The 18,872-nt window shown below is 38.1% G+C and overlaps 1 protein-coding gene and 1 pseudogene across 11 annotated transcripts; both read left to right on the top strand.

Moving 5' to 3' along the window:
* Positions 1–2,853: 2,853 nt before the first annotated feature.
* LOC140036345 (large ribosomal subunit protein uL16-like) lies at positions 2,854–4,314 on the top strand (annotated as a pseudogene).
* A 533-nt stretch (positions 4,315–4,847) lies between these two features.
* LOC113732566 (mediator of RNA polymerase II transcription subunit 15a-like) lies at positions 4,848–16,196 on the top strand. Of its 11 annotated transcripts, none has more exons than XR_011840847.1 (12): positions 4,848–5,181; positions 6,235–6,346; positions 6,512–6,632; positions 8,879–10,240; positions 10,790–10,860; positions 10,981–11,055; positions 11,450–12,853; positions 12,953–13,297; positions 13,852–13,959; positions 14,686–14,886; positions 14,986–15,074; positions 15,721–16,196. XR_011840847.1 is itself a non-coding variant. In XM_072080577.1 (12 exons), the coding sequence occupies exons 1-12, from the start codon at positions 4,997–4,999 to the stop codon at positions 15,926–15,928; spliced, it is 4,032 nt and encodes a 1,343-aa protein (XP_071936678.1). In that variant the 5' UTR covers positions 4,935–4,996; the 3' UTR covers positions 15,929–16,196. The 11 variants fall into 11 exon arrangements, 8 of the variants coding, with proteins under 8 accessions (XP_071936675.1, XP_071936679.1, XP_071936678.1 ...); XR_003458804.2 differs by having other exon boundaries at positions 4,933–5,181; positions 6,217–6,346; XM_072080577.1 differs by lacking the exon at positions 13,852–13,959 and having other exon boundaries at positions 4,935–5,181; positions 11,450–11,938; positions 12,080–12,853.
* Positions 16,197–18,872: the final 2,676 nt, after the last annotated feature.

The raw sequence follows: 18,872 nt of genomic DNA, 5'->3' as shown, positions 1-18,872 counted from the left end.
TCAAATTATAAAGTCTTAAAAATTTGGGGAAAAATTAAAAAAAAATTGAAGGACTAAAATCGCGATTTCTGGAATTGGGTCGTCTTCTCCAAACGGTTGAATGGCAGCTGCCATTTTCGTCTTTCTTTACGGACGAATGAATACCAGAAAGTTCACCTCTGGCCACTCCCCAAAAAAATAAATGAAACTCGCGCAAGCTTCCTCTCTCACAATCTCAAGATGTAACTCGAATTCATACAAAGGAAAGACAAAGAAAAACAGAAAAGGTGCGAAAAGAAGGCATATCAAGATTTTTCAAAAAACTCTCGTTTCTACCCTGAAAAAATCAACTATTGTGTTCAGACAAGCGTTGAACTAGCCTAATATTCATTTTCTCACATGCAAAACGCAGGTCAATCATTCTTCAAGTAGAATTTTCAGTTGGGCATTTTATCAAACAGTAAATAGGCATGAAAAATTCCAACAATTTCCTACTCAAATGAGGTCGTGGCTGGCCTCAAAACTATCAGAAACAAAAGGGACTTCAATCCAATCGACACATAAAGCATGTATATTCTAAAATCGTGAACAACCAACAAGAAAATTGCAATAAACAAAGTCACGGCAGACATGCTCTGAGAACTTCAAGAGCCTGTGATTGAAGAAAAGTGAAGTTTAAAGGAAAAGGATAAGCTTATAGTGCTTTCGGTTTCTTTTTTTTCCTTTTGTTCCTTATTTCCAGATTTTGCTCTCTTGTTCCCTCTACCCCCCCCCCCCCCCCCCCCGGGCGGAAGCTCCTTCGGTCCTTCCCAATTTTTCAGATTTTCTCCCTTTCTGTTCTTTTGCCCCCTTTCCCTTTTCCTCCGTTTTTTGCTTTTTGTCCGTAGTCTTTTCTTGCTCTTTTTTTTGCCTTTTTGTTTTTTTCTTTCCTTTTTCACCGCCAACTCTCCCCTTTCCCCTTTTCTTTTATTTGTTTTTTTTGTTTTTCCAATTTTTCTAGGCTTCCAAGTGTCTTGCCACCTACCTCCTCCGTTTACATGTGGTATCAATAAAACGGGGACACTTGTTCTATTTGCATGCACTAACACTTGTCCAACACTCCCTTAATACACTTGTTTAATGCTCCTTTAGCATACTTGTCCAACATGCAAACCCCCCACCTATCTTCCTATTTTTATTTATTTATTAAATTTTTTGTTTTTTCAAAAAATCAATTTAGGTAAACAAGGAAAAAACTAATTCCTAATTGAAATTGCATTGCAAAAAATTTTATTTATTTTAAAGAAATCGAATCTAAGATGATTAAAATATATTTTTGTGAAAATTTTCCTTTTTCAGAATTTTAATGCAAAAATATCTTAAAAATTATTAACCTAATTTATAAAAAATAAGCAAAAAAATAAAGACTAACTATCATATAATCAATTAAAATAAAATAAAATAAAGCTAAAATTGAATTAATAACAAATAAAGCTAAAATTGAATTAAATAAATGAAATTTTGGTGTCTACAATATGAAACAAGGAAACATGGAGCTGGTTCTTTCACTTTTTTGAGGAGTTTTTTGGACCATTCAACAGCCACTTACCTTTAACCTTTATGAGTGATAGGCAAAAGGTACTGCTCAAAACAATCTATTCTTTGTTTGGACTTGTTGAAGGATCTGAAAAAGCTTTTTTTGACTCATCTATTTGTTGTTTCAGACGCTCAACCTTGCTTATGATGAGATTTTTCCAAATGCTAGTGACAAATATTGTTGTAGGCATATTTGCAGCAACTTCAAGCAGTAATTTCCAGGCATGCTGCTTAATAGTTTCTTCTGGAAGGTAGCAAAGAGTCTTGATCACATAGACCACAATGAAGCAATGTCAACCATTAAAGACATCAACATACAGGCTTAGAAATATTTGAACAAAATTCCCAAGAAGACGTGTAGATATGCATTCTCAAAAGAAATTAAATGTGACCATGCCACAAATAATTTCACTAAATTGTTTAATTCATGGGTTGGTGATCTCAGGGGCAAACCCATACTTACCCTTGTTGAAGGTTTGAGAAGAAAGTTCATGAAGAAAATGCACATGAGATACCAAAAGGGATGCACATTAACTAACAGAATCACCCCAAATTTGCTGAAAAGCTCAAAAAAATTGCTCAAGCATTGAGGCATTGTACCCTGAATATGGAAAGTGAGGATACATTTGAGGTTGTGATATAGACAGATCATTCTTAGTCAATTTAAACCAAAGGACCTATGATTTTGGTGCCTTCCAATTAGTTGGACTTCCTTGCAAACATGTTGCACTTGGCATTATCTACAAAAGGGAAAAGCTGGAAGATTACTGCGATCATTGGTTCTCCAAAGACATTTACTTGAAGGCATATGCTCCTATGATTCACCTTATACCTCATGAAAAGAGGTGGCCTTCTATGCATGAAGTTACCCCTGAGGTTGTACCGCCCCCTCCTTTGAGAAGAGCTCCTGGTAGACCAAGAGTTAACAAAATGAGAAAAGCTGATGAATGACCTTCATCTCAGCCAAAAAGATCAGGTACCTTAAAGTGTAGAAATTGGGGTTAGTTTGGTCACAACATGAGAACATGTCAAAGAGCTCCTGTGCAAAGAAAGAATCCAGCCAATACTCATGCTCACCAGGTATCATCATACACACATTTTTACAAATTAATTGTTCTTTCTTGACTCATCAACTGCTTATGTTGTTTACTTCATAACAGATGCCAACTAGAAGAGGGAAACCAGGCAGAGGAATTGCAAATTTAGGACTACAAGGATCTGTTATAAATCATGTTTGAATTATGCAATTAGTTTGCAGTGTTACTTAGCCATATTACTTTAACATGTAAATTTGTTATGACAGGATCATACACATAGGAAGGTGTCTATTGTGCATTCAAGTCAAGGTAGCAATTCGAGTCCTTCTACTGGAAATGCTACCATAAATGTTCAGGTTAATGTACAGACAGGTACAATTGCCTCTAAAAGAAAGGTACGGGCTCTTTTGTTATGAAATCCAATCTAGTGCTGCTACATATGTATTCAGTAAGGCACAAGCTCTTCTATTTTGAACAATTGCAGAGAGGAAGGCCTTCAAATGCCACTTCGACAAATGCTGCAACAGGTTCTCGCAGAAGAGTTGCACCAAAACTTGTTCAACCAACTAATCATCTGTCAACAGCTCCTATTCAAGCCCCTGGTGATACTTAACTGCTACATCTACTATCATGAATGCAGCTACAACTCTTAACTCTGCCAATATTAGCACCACCAGCAGTTTTAGCTTGCATTTCTAATTACTACTGTTATACTTACATTTCTCTTCTTTTGTACTTAGTGGTGCTTTGTGAATTATAGTTCATTAACATGATGCCTACTCATGCTTTTGTAAATGGTGTTATGTGAAACTATGACTAAACAATGGTTTTGCAATCCTCACCCTCTGCTTGAATTGCTTCAAGGCAGATGGTGTTTTGGATAGTCTTGGATTGCATTTCTATTTATTTAATGTATGGTTATGAAATCTGAAATGATATTACTCTTGGATTGCAGTTTTGGTTTGCACCTTATTACTGTTAAGGTTTCATAAATGACTATTTTAGTTCTTAGCTTGTTTCATTTAATGGATCTGTAATGTTGCAACTTGAGCATATGACAAATAACTTAGTCTCTGCATTGCTCATGAACTTGTTCAATTCACTCTTTTCCACCTTAGTTTCTGCAACAAATCACTCTTTTCCACCTTAAATGTTGATGCTTAAAGTGAAAGTGGCGTCCTTCTTAATGCTTGTCCATAATATGTTGAAGATAAAAAAAACCCTATCCAAAGTCAAGGTACTGCCGTGGTGTTCCAGATCCAAAGATCAAGATCTATGGATGTTGGCATGAAAAAGAGGGGAGTTGATGAGTTCCCACTATGTGTCCACTTGGTTAGTTGAGAAAAGAAGGGAGAATGTCTCCAGTGAAGGACTTGAGGCTGCTCTGCTGCTCTTTACATGAAGTTTTGTTTGTTTTGGTCTTGGCACATTTTTTTGGCCTGAATTTCAAGGGATTCACCAAGTTCAGCAGCACAGACTATGTCAAATAGAAGCAAGAGAATCGTATTGTTCCAGATGGTGTTAATGCCAAGGTTTGTTGCTGCTATATTTGTTTGATTTGGAGCAGTTTTTACTTGTATTGCTGTTCTTTGATTGTACTCTTGGCTTTTGGTTGTAAGGCTAGTGCTAACTTGGTTTTGTTCAAATCTTGCAACTTCCTGGTTGCCACGGACCATTGGCTAACCGTCAACCAGGAAGAACGTTTTTACAAGCAACTTCTTAGTTTACTTTTTTAGCATTTTGTCTCTAGTACTATTGGATGATGTATACCTATTGGATAGCATAACTTAGATAGTTCATAATAATTCTTCAACAATTCTTCAACATTGCAAAAGATAGCAGTAGCCATTGCTACAACTTTGTGCAAGTAAATGGTCAATGACTCTTTTTCTTTATTTCACTAACATCCCCTCACTTTTTCTAATTTATTTCTGATTTTTATTAGTTTTCATTGGGTTTGTTTGGATAGTGTATTATTTGAAATATTATTTGGAATAATTACTGTAACACTTTTTGTGATGTGATGTATGTGAGATAAAAAGGTGGGTTGGAAAATGTATCTATGATGCAAGCGAAATATTATTTGGGATAATTGGGGATTTTTTTAACTTGTACACTTACCTCATGAGCATTTATGGGAATAAATTTCCCTCTCTTTCCTAAAAACACTTTTTTATGTTCACTTTTGACATCATGGACTGATTTTGTTACAAAATCCTAAACCTCAAGGGAGGTCAATGTCATTGTGGAAACCTCAGGGGAGGTCAATGAAATTGCCAAAAACCTCAGGGGAGGTTTCTGAAGTTATCCCTAGATTTAATGCTCACGGGTAAATTTCCGAATTGTTTTATTGGGTTTCAAGCTTTTCGATTTATTTCTGTCGACCAATTGTGTTTGATTCGGCAATGGATAGCAACAGTTGGAGGGCGCCTCAAGGCCAGATGGCTCAGGGTCCACCTCAAGGTGGTCAAGTAGGCGGCAGTGGAGAAGTATCGGCTGTCCCAAATCCAGCTCCGCCCGCTACTATTGACAGCGGCGATTGGAGGACTCAACTCCAAGCTGATTCTCGTCAAAGAATCGTAAATAAGATGTAACCCCTCGTTTTCTTTTTGCTTTGTCTCTTTACTTTGGATTATATATGTATGCAATTTTTTTTAAAATTTTTTTAGATTGATATCTGGTTTGGAAACTGGTAAAAAAATTTTTTTTCTGGACTTTCTTGAAGGCTCTTACCTGGGTTAAAACTGTGATTTTTCTTATTTAATGTAATACTAGAAAAATATATTATTTGTTTAGTTGGTGTTGATAATTATTTTTCCAGTATGAATAATTAATTTTCATTGGGTGTGGGAGACTAAAATGTTTGAGATTCTGGATGATTTTATGGTATTATTGGGAATGGAGTTGAGGAAGAATTGGAAGCTTCTTGGAGCTTCCAATGCTTCATGGGCTCTGTCTTATTCCTGAGGAGTGTATGTTAATACAATATGTCGTTTGGATAATGTGTTGTATGTGTGGAATTCTTATATTTGTAGCACTACTACATCTTTTACCGAGAATGTGTAGCTTTGAACTTATTTTTGCCAGAATTTTCCTCTTCTGATATTTTAAATGCATGGATTCCGTTGAAGGACTCCTTGGTGAGATTAGAAAATACCGAGTTGAGAGAGTTAATATGTTGAAGAATGAAATCCTCGTGTCTTTGTGTTTCAAGTTATATACATGGAGTTGAAAAAAGTTTCAAGAATGAAATCCTCATATCTTTGTGTTTCAAGACTAAGTTCTCTTCTGCCTTCCCTCCTTCACTTCTTCCACTTCTTGTCACACTTCCTCTTTTAATTCATGCGCTACTTCTACAGTACTTTTATGGCTTTCCTGATTAACACAATTTGTTTGGGAAGCCATGATGTGGAAAACTGAAATTTAGAAGACTCTGCATTTAGTATAGTTTCTAAACTCTTGTAGGTTTACTTGCTATTGGTTTTCCTTTATTGACTTTAAGATGCTTGTTTTCCTAAGTTGATTTTGCATGGTAGTGTGCAACTGTGGAGCTGGTTTATGATTTTGTTTCCTGTTGTTGATGTACTTCTGTAAGGTTGTAAGCAGATTTTAGTTTAATTTTCAGATGTGCTCACATGTGCAGAATGGAGACTTTGAAGAGGCATCTGCCATTCTCTGGACAAGAGGGACTGCAAGAACTTAAGAAAATTGCTGTGAGGTTTGAGGAAAAGATTTATACTGCAGCAACTAGCCAGGTAGCCATGCAATTCTGCAGCATGTATGGTCTTAATGTATCACTTGCATCCTTTTTCCATTGATCCTGCGTGGAATTTTGCTGTTGGTCCATTTTATTAAGTTACTCTTGTTTCTCATTATTTGGTTATTAATTTTTTCGTCTGTACATGATTTATTTTTTGCAGTCAGATTATCTGAGAAAGATATCTTTGAAGATGCTGACAATGGAAACTAAGTCCCAAAATCCCATGGCTAATCCGCTACAAGCTAATGCTGCCAATGCAAGCAAAAATCCTCCAGACCAAGGTAATTGGATGGCATATTCACTTTCTTGGATTGTGGTACTGATCCCCTCAACTTTTTCATCTGTCATCTTTCTTTTTTGAATGTAATAGGAGTTGGTGCTGCTAATGTTCTCTAATATTTGCCTGTGCTGATGCCTTGTTACTTTCCTCTTCATGGCTAATTAGTAGTTTTGATGACCTATGATGTTTTTGTGCCATACTTAGATGAATTAATTATGAACCTTTGGATCCAGTGGCTTTGTTGTTTCTACGAAGTTTAAAAGATGTTGTCTTTAGTAGTCAGGCATGGATATTTGTGAGGAACTGACGGAACTATATGAATAGGTATCTTACCTGTATTAACAAAACCCAACGTGCCATGCGGTCCAAGTGCGTCTATGTTTTGGTCTGACAAAAGGTTGCCAGCTTGACTAGCCATATAAAGTTGTCATGTGGTCTATCAAAACAACAGTTAATGATTTCCAGAATTTCTCTCAGGCTTTAATCAGCACACCTTGGAAAATAGGAAGACATTTTTAAAGTTACGTTACATAGACTTGGGTGGTGTCTGGGTGCAGTTGCATGTTGAAGTGTCAGATTTCCGTATTTGAAAATTACAGGATCCGGGGATATTTGCCCAATTTTGGGTACAGGTGTGTGGTTGCATCTCTTATACTCGTGTACATAAGATTTAAACACAAATCATTCTAAAATATCCAAAACTTGTTTAAAGCATATATGCTAAGAAAAAGATCAATTAGATGTGCGATTAAATTGAAAAGAAACATAAGCTGGGTTACAACGTATTTCAGTAGGAGGGGATGAATTATTATTGAAAAGGGAAAAATTGCAGAAACATTAAGTTACTTATTCATTAATTAAAGTTGAAATAGTGGGGGCAAAGTAGATATTGTTGTCAAACCCTATCTCTATCTTAGTCATTCTGTGCTGCCGTCACATCAAAACAGAGTGCCTCTTTTCAATTTATCATAGCCTCTCTTACTCTCAGATGCCACGATTTCACATCTTCCTCCAACAAAAGAAGCAGCCCTTATGTCTGCAGTGAAAATACACCATGGGATGTGAGTATTTTTCTTTTGAAACTTGAGTGGCTTTGGCTTTCCCCTCTTTTCTCCTCCCTCCACAGAACCACCCTTCTTCCTCTTCCATTCTCTTCTCATCTCATGAGACTTCTTGCCCATCTCTCCTCCTTGGCCATCAACATCGCATCACAACAGTTGACATACCCAAAAGCTTTTGACTGTGTCAGGTGCATATCCCGTCCTGCCTGGGGTGAATGAAGATTCCAGGTAACTAACACAAAAGTATCTTAATTAGGAGTCTCTAGCCAAGCGTGTTTAGCAGGAATTTTGGTTTCATGCGTTCAGTTGTTCCTTTTTTGGTTTTGATAGGCATTTTGGTAAGTTAGCTCTTTTTCCGTAGGATTTTATATTTTGTGTTTAGTACTTCAGCATCTTGTCTTAGAGTCAGATTGGGAAATCTTGTAAGATTTGACTCTAATTAATTGTATGATTGAAGGATATTATCCCATATGAGAAATAAGAGTTAAATCTAGTCAACATATTACGGACTTAACTTCATGTAAGCCCATCTGTTGTTTACTGTCTTTTGAAGTTTATGAGATGCAATCTAGCTTTCTTATGATGCCAAATAGTGAGCAGTGGTACGTGCAGTTTCGTTATCAATATCTTCTTTTATCCAGAATACTGTTTTATCTGATGTCCACACAATCAATGTTTAATTGCTGTTTTTGCACATCCTGATCTTCAGAGAGTATTGCCAAAAATCCAGTGGCATACTAATCTCTCTCTCATATGATCTTATTGTCTTAATTGGATCTAAATGGGTGATTCAAAATCCACTCACTTTACACCCACTAATTAAGCTTGCTTGGATTTGTCAGTATCTTTCTAGGCCTAAGGTTTCTCTTGCTGGCCACCTCTAAATGGTTGACTACTGTGAGTTGTAAACTGAGACTGCATCAAAAAAGTTGATGGAACATTTAGTTGCAGAAGATGTATGTACTTTTTGTTTTAAAAGGTTAAGAAGGATTGGGGTAGGTTATCACCTGATTGCTTTGGACTTTAGTGTTACTGCTTTTGGGTTAGTTTTGGTACCATTTGTTGTTGTGCTTTGCTGGTTTTGACATTTGAGATAAACGTCTTTTTCCTTTGTGGTTCTATCCTTTCGATGATGTCTAATGAATGAGTTCTCTCCTTCTCCATGTGCATCTGTTCATCTTGATAGCTGTCCATGGCATGCAATCCCAAATTCATAACCAGCCACTTCCCATGCCAGTGGTGAGCAGCCAATCACAATCCCGACAACAGCTGTTACCACAAAACATGCAGACTAATATGACATCAACTGGAGTCCAGAATTCTGCTATTTTGGCTTCTACACTTCCAACTGCTGGTAATTTGCAGCAGGCTCCCATGCCTAATATTGGTCAGAACTCCAATTTGCAGAACATGCAGAGTGTTCCCAGTGTTTCTCAGAACCCAGTAGGGAGTTCCATGGGACAGGTGATGCCTTCAAATGTTTTCACTAATTCTCAAAGACAGATGCAGGCTAGACAACAACAGGTTGTTCCCTTGCAGCAACACCAGCAGACACAGAATCCACAGCATTATCTTTATCAACAACAGCTGCAGCATCAGTACATGAAAAAAAAGTTACAACAAGGAGGAGGAATGGCACAGCCCCTTATGCAATCTCATATCCAGCAGCAGCAGCAGCAGCAGCAGCAAAATCTTTTGCAACCAACTCAAATTCAAACCTCCCAGCAAGCTGTTATGCAGCCATCTGTAATGCAGTCAGCTCCTCTATCTGGCCTCCAGCAGAATCAACAGTCTTCTATGCAACAACTGACTCAACCAGTAATTCAGCAGCAGTCTCAAGCAGTTTTGAGGCAGCAGCAACAGCAACAGCAACAACAGCAGCAACAGTCGCAACAGGCTTCCATGTTGCATCAGCAGCAAACCTCCATGGCTCAACAGCCATTACTGCCTGCAGCACAGCAGCCACAGCAACAACAGCAGCAGCTGATTGGGCAGCAGCCTGGTGCTACAAATATTCAACACAACCAGCTCATTGGCCAACAGAATAGCATGCCTGATATGCAGCAACAGCAACAAAGGCTGATAGGCCAGCAGAACAATATGCAGCAGCAGCAGCAGCTAATAGGTCAACAGAACAGCCTTTCGAGTATGCATCAACAACAATTGGCCCCTCAAAGTAGCGTTTCTGGGCTCCATCAGCAGTCAATGCTAGGGACTCAACCTGGTAACTCTGCCCTGCCAACAAGTCAGCATTCTGTCATCATGTTACAGCAATCTAAGGTTGCGATACAGCAACAAATGCAGCAGAATGCAACAGCATTGCTACCAAGCCAAAATCAACAGCCACAGCAACCGCAGCAACAGATGGTATCACAGATTCAAGCACAACCAGGGGGCCTACAACATATGCAGCAGCAGTCAAATGCGTTGCAAAGAGATATGCAGCAAAAGATTCAACCTACAGGTTCTTTGCTTCAACAGCAGAATGTTGTAGAACAGCAGAAGCAGTTATTTCAGCCACAAAGAGCCCATCCTGAGGCATCATCAAGTTTGTGCTCTTTCTTTTTGAATATTTCCCAAGTAGTTTTTGATTATTTCGTTTTCAATGTTATTTGATCTGTTCTTATGTTGTGCATTTCTCTATAAACTTTTGCGCACTTTTCTCAGGATAGGATTACGTACTTTTCCAGAATTTGTGTATTGATCTTTAAACATCCTAATGTAGGTTGTCATTCTGATAACATGCATTGAAGTTAGCTTGTTATCCCATCATGATAAGATTTTGTGAATTTTTATTCTTGTAGTTTTATTTGAAACATCTGCTTGGTTATTAATTCTTAGACATCTTTAAGGCTATAGTACCTTAATTTTCACTAATTTGTTAAATGTTGGCCAATGCGTTTTTATGTTCTACATTTTTAGGCAAAATTATGTTTCATCTTTTGCAAATTATGTTTGTTTATGCAATTTCTTGCTTGCCATGGCAATGCTCCTATTTTTTTCTGCTACTCGTGCTAATCTCATCTTTTATCTCACAAGTAATTATTGCCTTTGATACCAATAACATATATGATATCCTATTTGAAACTTTATGTAGCTTCGTTAGATTCAACAGCTCAGACGGGGAATGCAAGTGGTGGAGATTGGCAGGAGGAGGTTTATCAAAAGGTATTGATATACGATCTTTTCATTTTCAATTAGGAGATGTAATGGTATAGAATGATTTTTTAGCTTCAGTATGTAGATTCCATCTGCAACCATGTTCTCATTTGCAAAATTAACTTGCAGATTAAATCCATGAAGGACATGTATTTCCTGGAATTAAATGACATGTACATGAAAATTGCTGGAAAGCTGCAACAGGTATGTGTAACTTATGTGTGATCATTGTTCTATCAAAGCATTGCAGAGTGGTACTTTGCAATCTGCATCCACTTTTCAGGTCTTTAAGTATCAATCTACTAATGTGTTAACCAGGAAGAAACAGTCAACTTGTCCTCTTATCAAGTGCAGTGAGCCAGGAAAAACTTTTCGTTTGTTCCCGAGTCCATTTGTCAGTCATGTGCTTGTTGATCAAGTATAGACAATGGGCTTGTGCATGCTAGTGCTTGTTATTGTCCATACCAGTATGTTTTAGTTGCAGAAATGGGAGAAAATTTGTGGGAGAAACAAAGGAACAAAATATCTTAATTTTCTGTTAGAAAGGTTCATTCTTTTGTTCCCGATTCTTATTAATGAAAGTCTTGTCCTTTTGTAGCATGATTCTCTTCCTCAACAACCGAGAAATGAGCAGCTTGAAAAGCTCAAATTCTTTAAGCTCATGCTGGAACGCCTAATAGGATTCTTGCGATGTACCAAGAATGACATTCAGATCAGTCACAAGGAGAAGTTGGCTTCCATTGAAAAACAGATAATCAATATTCTTACTACAAATCGGCCCCGGAGGCCCGTTTCTTTGCAACAAGTGCAACTTGCCCAACAGCAAATGTCCAACATGCAGCACTCTCAGCCTCAGACTCAAATTCCTCAAATACAGCCCCAGGAAAATCAAATGAACCAACAGATGCAGCCAATGAATGTACAGAGTTCCATAACACCAATGCAGCCAAATAGCTTGACCAGCCTGCAGCAGAACACATTGTCCTCTGTGCCACCAGTTTCGAATTTGCAACAGAATATGATGAGTACCCTACAGCCTGCTTCGACTTTGGACCCAGGACAAAGTAATACTCACCCATTGCAGCAGGTAGCTATAAGCTCTTTACAGCAGAATACTGCCAGTGGTCCTCAAACAATGAACATAAATTCTTTATCATCGCAAAGTGGCATGACTGCGCTGCAATCAAACCTCAATAATGCTCTACAGCCTAATTCGACTATGATTCAGAACCAGCAGCTTAAACAACAGGAGCAGCAAATGTTGCAAACCCAGCAATTGAAACAACAATTGCATCCCCGTCAGATGCAGCAGCAGCTTTTGCAAAGACAACAGCTAATGCAACAACAACAGCAGCAACAACAACAGCAGCAGCAACAGCACCAACAAATGAAGCCACAGCAGCAGCCTTCACAGCTGCCCGGACACCAAATGTCACCACTACATCAGGTAACTGATTCAAGTGACTTGAAGGTGAGACCGCAGATAAGTGTTAAATCAAGTGTTTTCCAGCAACACCATACCAACAGCCAGCGAGCGGCATATCATCACCAACAGTTGAAGTCGGGAAGCCCATTTCCTATTTCTTCACCACAAGTCCTTCAGGCAGCATCGCCTCAGGTTCCCCCTCATGCTTCGCCTCAAATTGATCAGCAGAGTATGCTGACATCTATAGCAAAAACTGGAACTCCATTGCAGACTGCAAATTCACCCTTTGTGGTCCCATCTCCTTCGACTCCCTTGGCTCCGTCACCTATGCCTGGCGAGTCAGAAAAACTAAATTCTGGCATTTCATCCCTCTCAAATGCTGGAAATATTGGACCCTCGCATGCAACTACTGTGTCTGCAGCAGCCCAATCACTAGCAATTGGCACTCCTGGGATATCAGCTTCGCCATTGCTTGCAGAATTTACGAGTTTGGATGGAGCTCATGTCAACACATCAACTGCAATGCCATGCAAGCCACATACTGTCGAGAAGCCACATGAACGGTTGATTAAAGCGGTTAGTTTCTATTATAATTTTACACGAACCGAGTTCTTTGTTTAACATGGTTCTGCACCTTCTCAGTTAGAAAATAAGATCTATATTTGTCATTTTCAGGTAAAATCAATTTCAAATAAAGCATTGGTTGCCTCCATTGATGATATAAGCTCAGTTGTCAGTATGGTTGATAGGATAGCTGGATCTGCACCAGGCAATGGATCAAGAGCTGCTGTTGGTGAGGATTTGGTCGCAATGACAAAATGTCGCTTGCAAGCAAGAAACTTTTTCACACAAGATGGACCTACTGGAACAAAGAAAATGAGGCGCTCTACGAGTGCAATGCCTTCCAATGTTGTTTCATCTGTTGGTAGTGTGAATGACAGTATGAGGCAGTTAAACGGTTCTGATGCCTTTGAATTGGAATCCACAGCTACATCAAGTATCAAAAGGGCAAGGAATGAGGTTTTTCCATTTCCTTGTCCATCATTATTGATCTAAAACAATTTTTTGTCTAAAACAATTGAGCCAATGCATAGTTTGTATATGTGGAAGTTACTATCTCCATGTTTGCTTAGGATTGCAAGCTATATGCTTTTCTTATCTTACTCCATGGTAGATTAACTAATGGTGAAGGGAAGCTAACCGTCTCATTCCATCTAAAATTTGATGATGTTAGAAGAGATGTTAGCACATCTAGTTTTAGAATCTTACATGCTTCCTTTGGTCAGGGTCTGATATGTTTGTTTTCCCAAAGTGCAATAGACAATGTGATGTAGAACCGCAACCCAGGATTCACTGTACCTACATTGAAGTTGTCCGGAGCACCTTGTGGCTCTGAAGGAGATATGCTATGCTATTTGCCTCCCTCCCATTTTTGGAATTAAACCTGTGGGAATTGTTTGAACATATTAATGGTCTCTTTATGTGGCATAATTCTCTTGCAAGTTGGCAATTCAATATTTTTAAGTTTTCAATCTCCTGAATCACTTCTTTGTATTATTGATTTTCAAAATCAGGTTTTTGCTCTTCTCCTCCTCTTTGATTCTTCTGCTGCTTTCCTCTCATATATTCTTGTTCTCTGCCATGGGCGAAGGCAATGAGGATACGTTGTTTCCAGACTGCTGGTTTGTGGCATCTTTGATTCTTTGTTGCAGCCTCTTGGTTTTATTTGCTTTAGTTGATCATAGCATTACTATGTAACGCTCTGCTTTGGTGCTTTATAAACTGGTAAGCCTGGAATAAAACATACTAGTGTTCAAGGCACACACTTTTGTGCAACCAGTAGGAAGAATATTATAAAAAATTTTGAGTATATTTGTCGAAATCATTTTCAGTAGAGTTGGTTTTATATATTTGATGATATAATAGTAGAAAATTCACCAAAATAAAGTGTTTAAATGGATAGTTATTTGGTAACCATAATTAGGAGTTGCTAATAAAAATTAGGGTTTATAAATAAGTGGAAATTAGAATAAAAAGAAATACATGGTACTTTGTAAGAGGATATAAGGTAGCGGTTTAGGAAGAAGATAAGGTGACACAAAATTGTTTACACTAGAAGTCCCCTCCCCCTATATAGCATAGATTTCTGTTCTGAACAGGAAAGTTTATTGTTTTTAAACAAATACCAATCAACATGAAGTCTGAAAATCATCACGCTGATTTTCTGTTATCCATTCTTAGTCATCTGAAACTAGCATAGCTTATTAGATGTGTCTGGCATCCAAGCCAGTTGTGGATGTTTTTGTATTTAGTGTAGATGCCTCTCCAGATGCTTATCATTGGACTTATGTGGATTTCTGTCAATGATGCACTTATTTACTGATCGAACAATTTGTGACTGGTTGAAGGCCAACCATGCCCTTGTGGAAGAGATACATGAGATAAATCGACGCCTCATAGATACTGTGGTTGATATCAGCAATGAAGATGTTGATCCAACTGCAGTAGCTGCTGCAGCTGATGGTGGTGAAGGGACCATTGTCAAGTGCTCTTTCAGTGCTGTAGCTCTTAGCCCAAACCTGAAATCACAGTATGCTTCAGCACGGACGGTAAGATTCTTATGCTTTTTAGTTAGAATGCTAGTGTGCCACTCATTTCTGTTAGTAGCATCAGGCCTTAGTTTATTTGTCTCTTCAATGTTGTTTCAGTCACCAATTCAGCCTCTGCGATTGCTCATTCCAACTAATTATCCTGATTCCTCTCCTATACTCTTGGACAAGTTTCCAGTTGAAGTTAGGTAAGTAACATAATATGTGGGTCTTATTCAATTCTGTGTTTTGATCTGTAAATAGACATTTATGGATACCTTTATCTTGATATTTATTTATAGCCAAACTGCACTAGCCATCATCTGTGGTGGCAAGGATTGGAAGGATAATATAAGAAACATGAAGTAGACCCTAGAGACCCTGCCATGTATTTGGATATATGGGTGGATGTGGGGTTCTGGAGATAGAACAGGCTCAGAGGGAGGAAAAGGGAGATGGGATTGGGGGGGGGGGGGGTGGAGGGGGGGAGGAGAGAGAGATAGAGAGAGACAGAGGTCCAATTGCTGTTGAACCTCTCTGCACCTTTTGACATGGAATGCCCAATTTAAAAGCAGTCATTCTTTCGATGGATGTGTACAATTGATGCGATGATAGGATAACATGCAGTCAAATATGAATTGATATAGTTAATCAGGTTATCGATTATCTATAGCTGTGACACGAAAAGGTTTTTCTTTGTTCCTTTTTGTGCTTTGAAGGTTCTTGAAGCGACAAAACATCTGTCTTTTTGTAATACCGCTGACCACTCATTTCTTTTCCCCTCATTTTTTGTACTTCTTGTAGCTTCAATTAGATCTCTTCACTGAGATTGTATCAAATAAATCTTATGTGCAGTAAAGAGTATGAAGATCTTTCTATTAAAGCCAGGTCCAAGTTCAGTATATCACTGAGAAGTCTTTCACAGCCTATGTCACTTTTGGAGATGGCAAGGACGTGGGACATTTGTGCTCGTGCAGTTATTTCAGAATTTGCACAACAAAGTGGTGGAGGAACTTTCAGCTCAAAATATGGGACTTGGGAGAACTGTGTGAGTGCAGTTTAGTGATCAGCGGTATTTCAAGTGGAACTACAGGAATTAGAACGATAATGATTTGGACAATCGTACTTTCAGCTGTTTCTTTTCAATGAAGTTTGCATTGATCATGATTGTTTATAGCTTCTCAATGAAGGTTGTAGAACCCAATGGCAGTAGAGATACAAAACCATCTAGTATACAATTGGGAAGGTAAAACTTTGTACTGCATGTGAGTATTCTGAGTGCCAGTTGAGTAATTATTCTAAGTAGTGCTAAATGCTGAATTTATTGCGAAGTGTGTCACAATTTCATTGTTTTGTACTGATTTCTGATAACAAATTTCTAGGTTGTGCGGCAATGGTTAAGATAAATGAATGTAGTTTTTTTTTTTTGGGTGGCTTTGGATTAAGGAATGCTGAATATATTGCGAAGAGCGTCACATTTGCATTGTTTTGTACTGATTTCTGAAAGACGATCTTCTAGCTTGTGCAGCAATGGTTAAGATAAATGAATGTAGGCTGCTTTTTTTTTTTTCTCCTTTTTCGTTTTATTTTCGTGGCTTTGGATTGGGACGTATTACTAACCAATTCTATCCACATGGTTCTTCTTTCATTCTTGCTTACCTTTTTAATAAAGGCAAATAAAAAAAAGGAAAGTGACCAGTGCAGCTTGAGGGATATATGAATGGTTAGGAGGAGTCTTTTAACAGAAATATCTGCTTTGTTATTAACCGCCATTCAGTAACCATGGAATCATACAAAAGAAAGGTTGGAGTATTGAACATGCCCACAATGACAAGAAGGCTCTATTACCTACAAAACAAAAGTTTTTTAATTGGATGGGAGTCTTTATATAGTGACTTCTGGTGACCTAGGTACATGGTGAATTGATGCACAAATAGATATATTTAGGATTATGGCCACGTTGGTGTTGGTTTTACCAAATTAGTTTTGCTTACAGTGTCAATTGTTTTTTCCTTTTATGGTGAAGAAAAAAATTCTATATTTGTAGTATTGTGTTTTCTTATGTTGGATATTAGGAAAGGATGCAAGTAAAAGATTCTAGATTTGAATCCTCCCACTTATTGTGACGCCCTCACCTCTCGCTAGGGCGAATCCTAGGGTATTAGCGGGACGGTTGCTCAACTCTCGTCGGAATTCACGCACTCGTTCAAACTTAATATAGAGCCACAAAACAACCATTGATTTAATTAAGAAGTACTTCGAATATACAAGTCACAACTTCTAAGCTAAAAGTTATGATTACAATCCATCAACCAACAATAGTAAAATTACACTTTAAGAGCCAAGAAAAGTTCATACAAAAGGTATACTAGCATCCACCAAGTCGCTAGTCTAGAACCTCCAATCCACCTCCAAAGCCTGATAAGGAAAACAAACTTAAAGGGATGAGCGAATGCTCAGTGAGACCAAGAAAATGAACATGCAAGTAAGTAACACTAATCAATCAAATAACATGCTTTAAATAACTTTTAAACGTGACATTTCATTTAAGTGCACAAGTAGAAATAACACACAAGGAAGGATACAGAAACTCTCAAGAGCTCTTTCCACGTCTCGACCGATTCAAGCCATTTAGGGTTGACTCTCCGTCAACTCATGTAGTAACATGACCGTAGTGCTCCACTTACTACCTCCATCCAACAACACCCACTCGGATCAGTAACCAAATATTCATGTAATGGCGATACTATTCGAGTATGTCTAGCGAGATCTCAGAAGATCAAGCTATATCATTTCCCAAGGTTCACTGAGATTTTCGACCAAGCCCTTGCCAGATCGAATCACAAGGTTAGCCAGTGGGTTGGACGTCCCCACAAGTATGATTGGTCGATGAGACAATACTCCAATCGACTTAAAATCGTTCATAGCACTGAATCGGGATGAGCGGTACCTCCCACCCAAATAGGACGTGATACATCTAGCCGCTCAGTGCTCACGAGTTAAAACATTTCGAGTACAAGTGCAAGTCATATACATTCATTTAACAAGTATCATTCAATCACAAGAAAGAGAGGACGAGAGCGATAAAGTACACCCTCGTCTCGGCAAATTCACGTATCATATAGCACTTGTACCAATATCATTTCAATCACATTAACACTGAACATGCACTTGACACGCACTACAAGTCAAGGGCAAAACAAGAGCAAAGTGAGAAGTCAGACGAGCTCTTCGGCGTTCTCGTGACCACCTGAGACATGCATAAACATCATTATCTAGGTACTCGACCAAGATTATAAAGAAAACATTTTCTCGCTACCCACTCTCAAGGTCACAAGTTCGAGTCAAATTAAAAGAGTTTTTCTCGTTAAATCATTGAAATAATACTCAAAGAGAATTTAAAGGCCGTTTTCGAGTTAAGTCATGGTAGGTAATCTCAATTCCAAAAGAAAGTACCGTATTTACTTTTGGCACGAAAATTGAAAAAAAAGGTAGATAGTCTCCATCTCCCAAAACTTTTAATCTCATGTCCAAAAGTTAGAATATAAAGAACGTTCATATTTTCCAAACTAATGGAGTCAAAACTCATCCAAATCTCCACTCATTTCATAGAAAATGTCAAGGCTAAAGGTTCCAAATTTCGAGTATAAAACTAGTGAAATTCTCCAAGAATTACTCTAGTTAAAATGCTCCCTTTTTGAAATTCAAACTCATGAGAATCGAGGGCATAAGGATAGGGGTGCTATTAACCAAGGAAATTAACAACCAAGAAAATGCATCAAGAGAGGTTTAATCCTTTGGAAACCAAGATTCAAAATGAAGGTTTAAAGTTCAAAAGTGACCTTGTGTCAAACCATGAAATTAAACTTAAAACGGACTACAATCTCAAAGGGAGGTTGAAAGTGTTTAAAAGAGTACTTTGGTTGAAACCAGAAAATTTTCAGCTTGGTGCGACACTAATTGGAAAAATCATATCTCGAGTTCCGTAAGTCCAAAAATTGGAAACT

This window comes from Coffea arabica, chromosome 2e (genome assembly GCF_036785885.1).
Source record: "Coffea arabica cultivar ET-39 chromosome 2e, Coffea Arabica ET-39 HiFi, whole genome shotgun sequence".
Classification (NCBI taxonomy): Eukaryota; Viridiplantae; Streptophyta; class Magnoliopsida; order Gentianales; family Rubiaceae; genus Coffea; species Coffea arabica.
The sequence above is the reverse complement of the archived record's forward strand: the minus strand, read 5'-3'. Positions and strand labels throughout refer to the sequence as shown.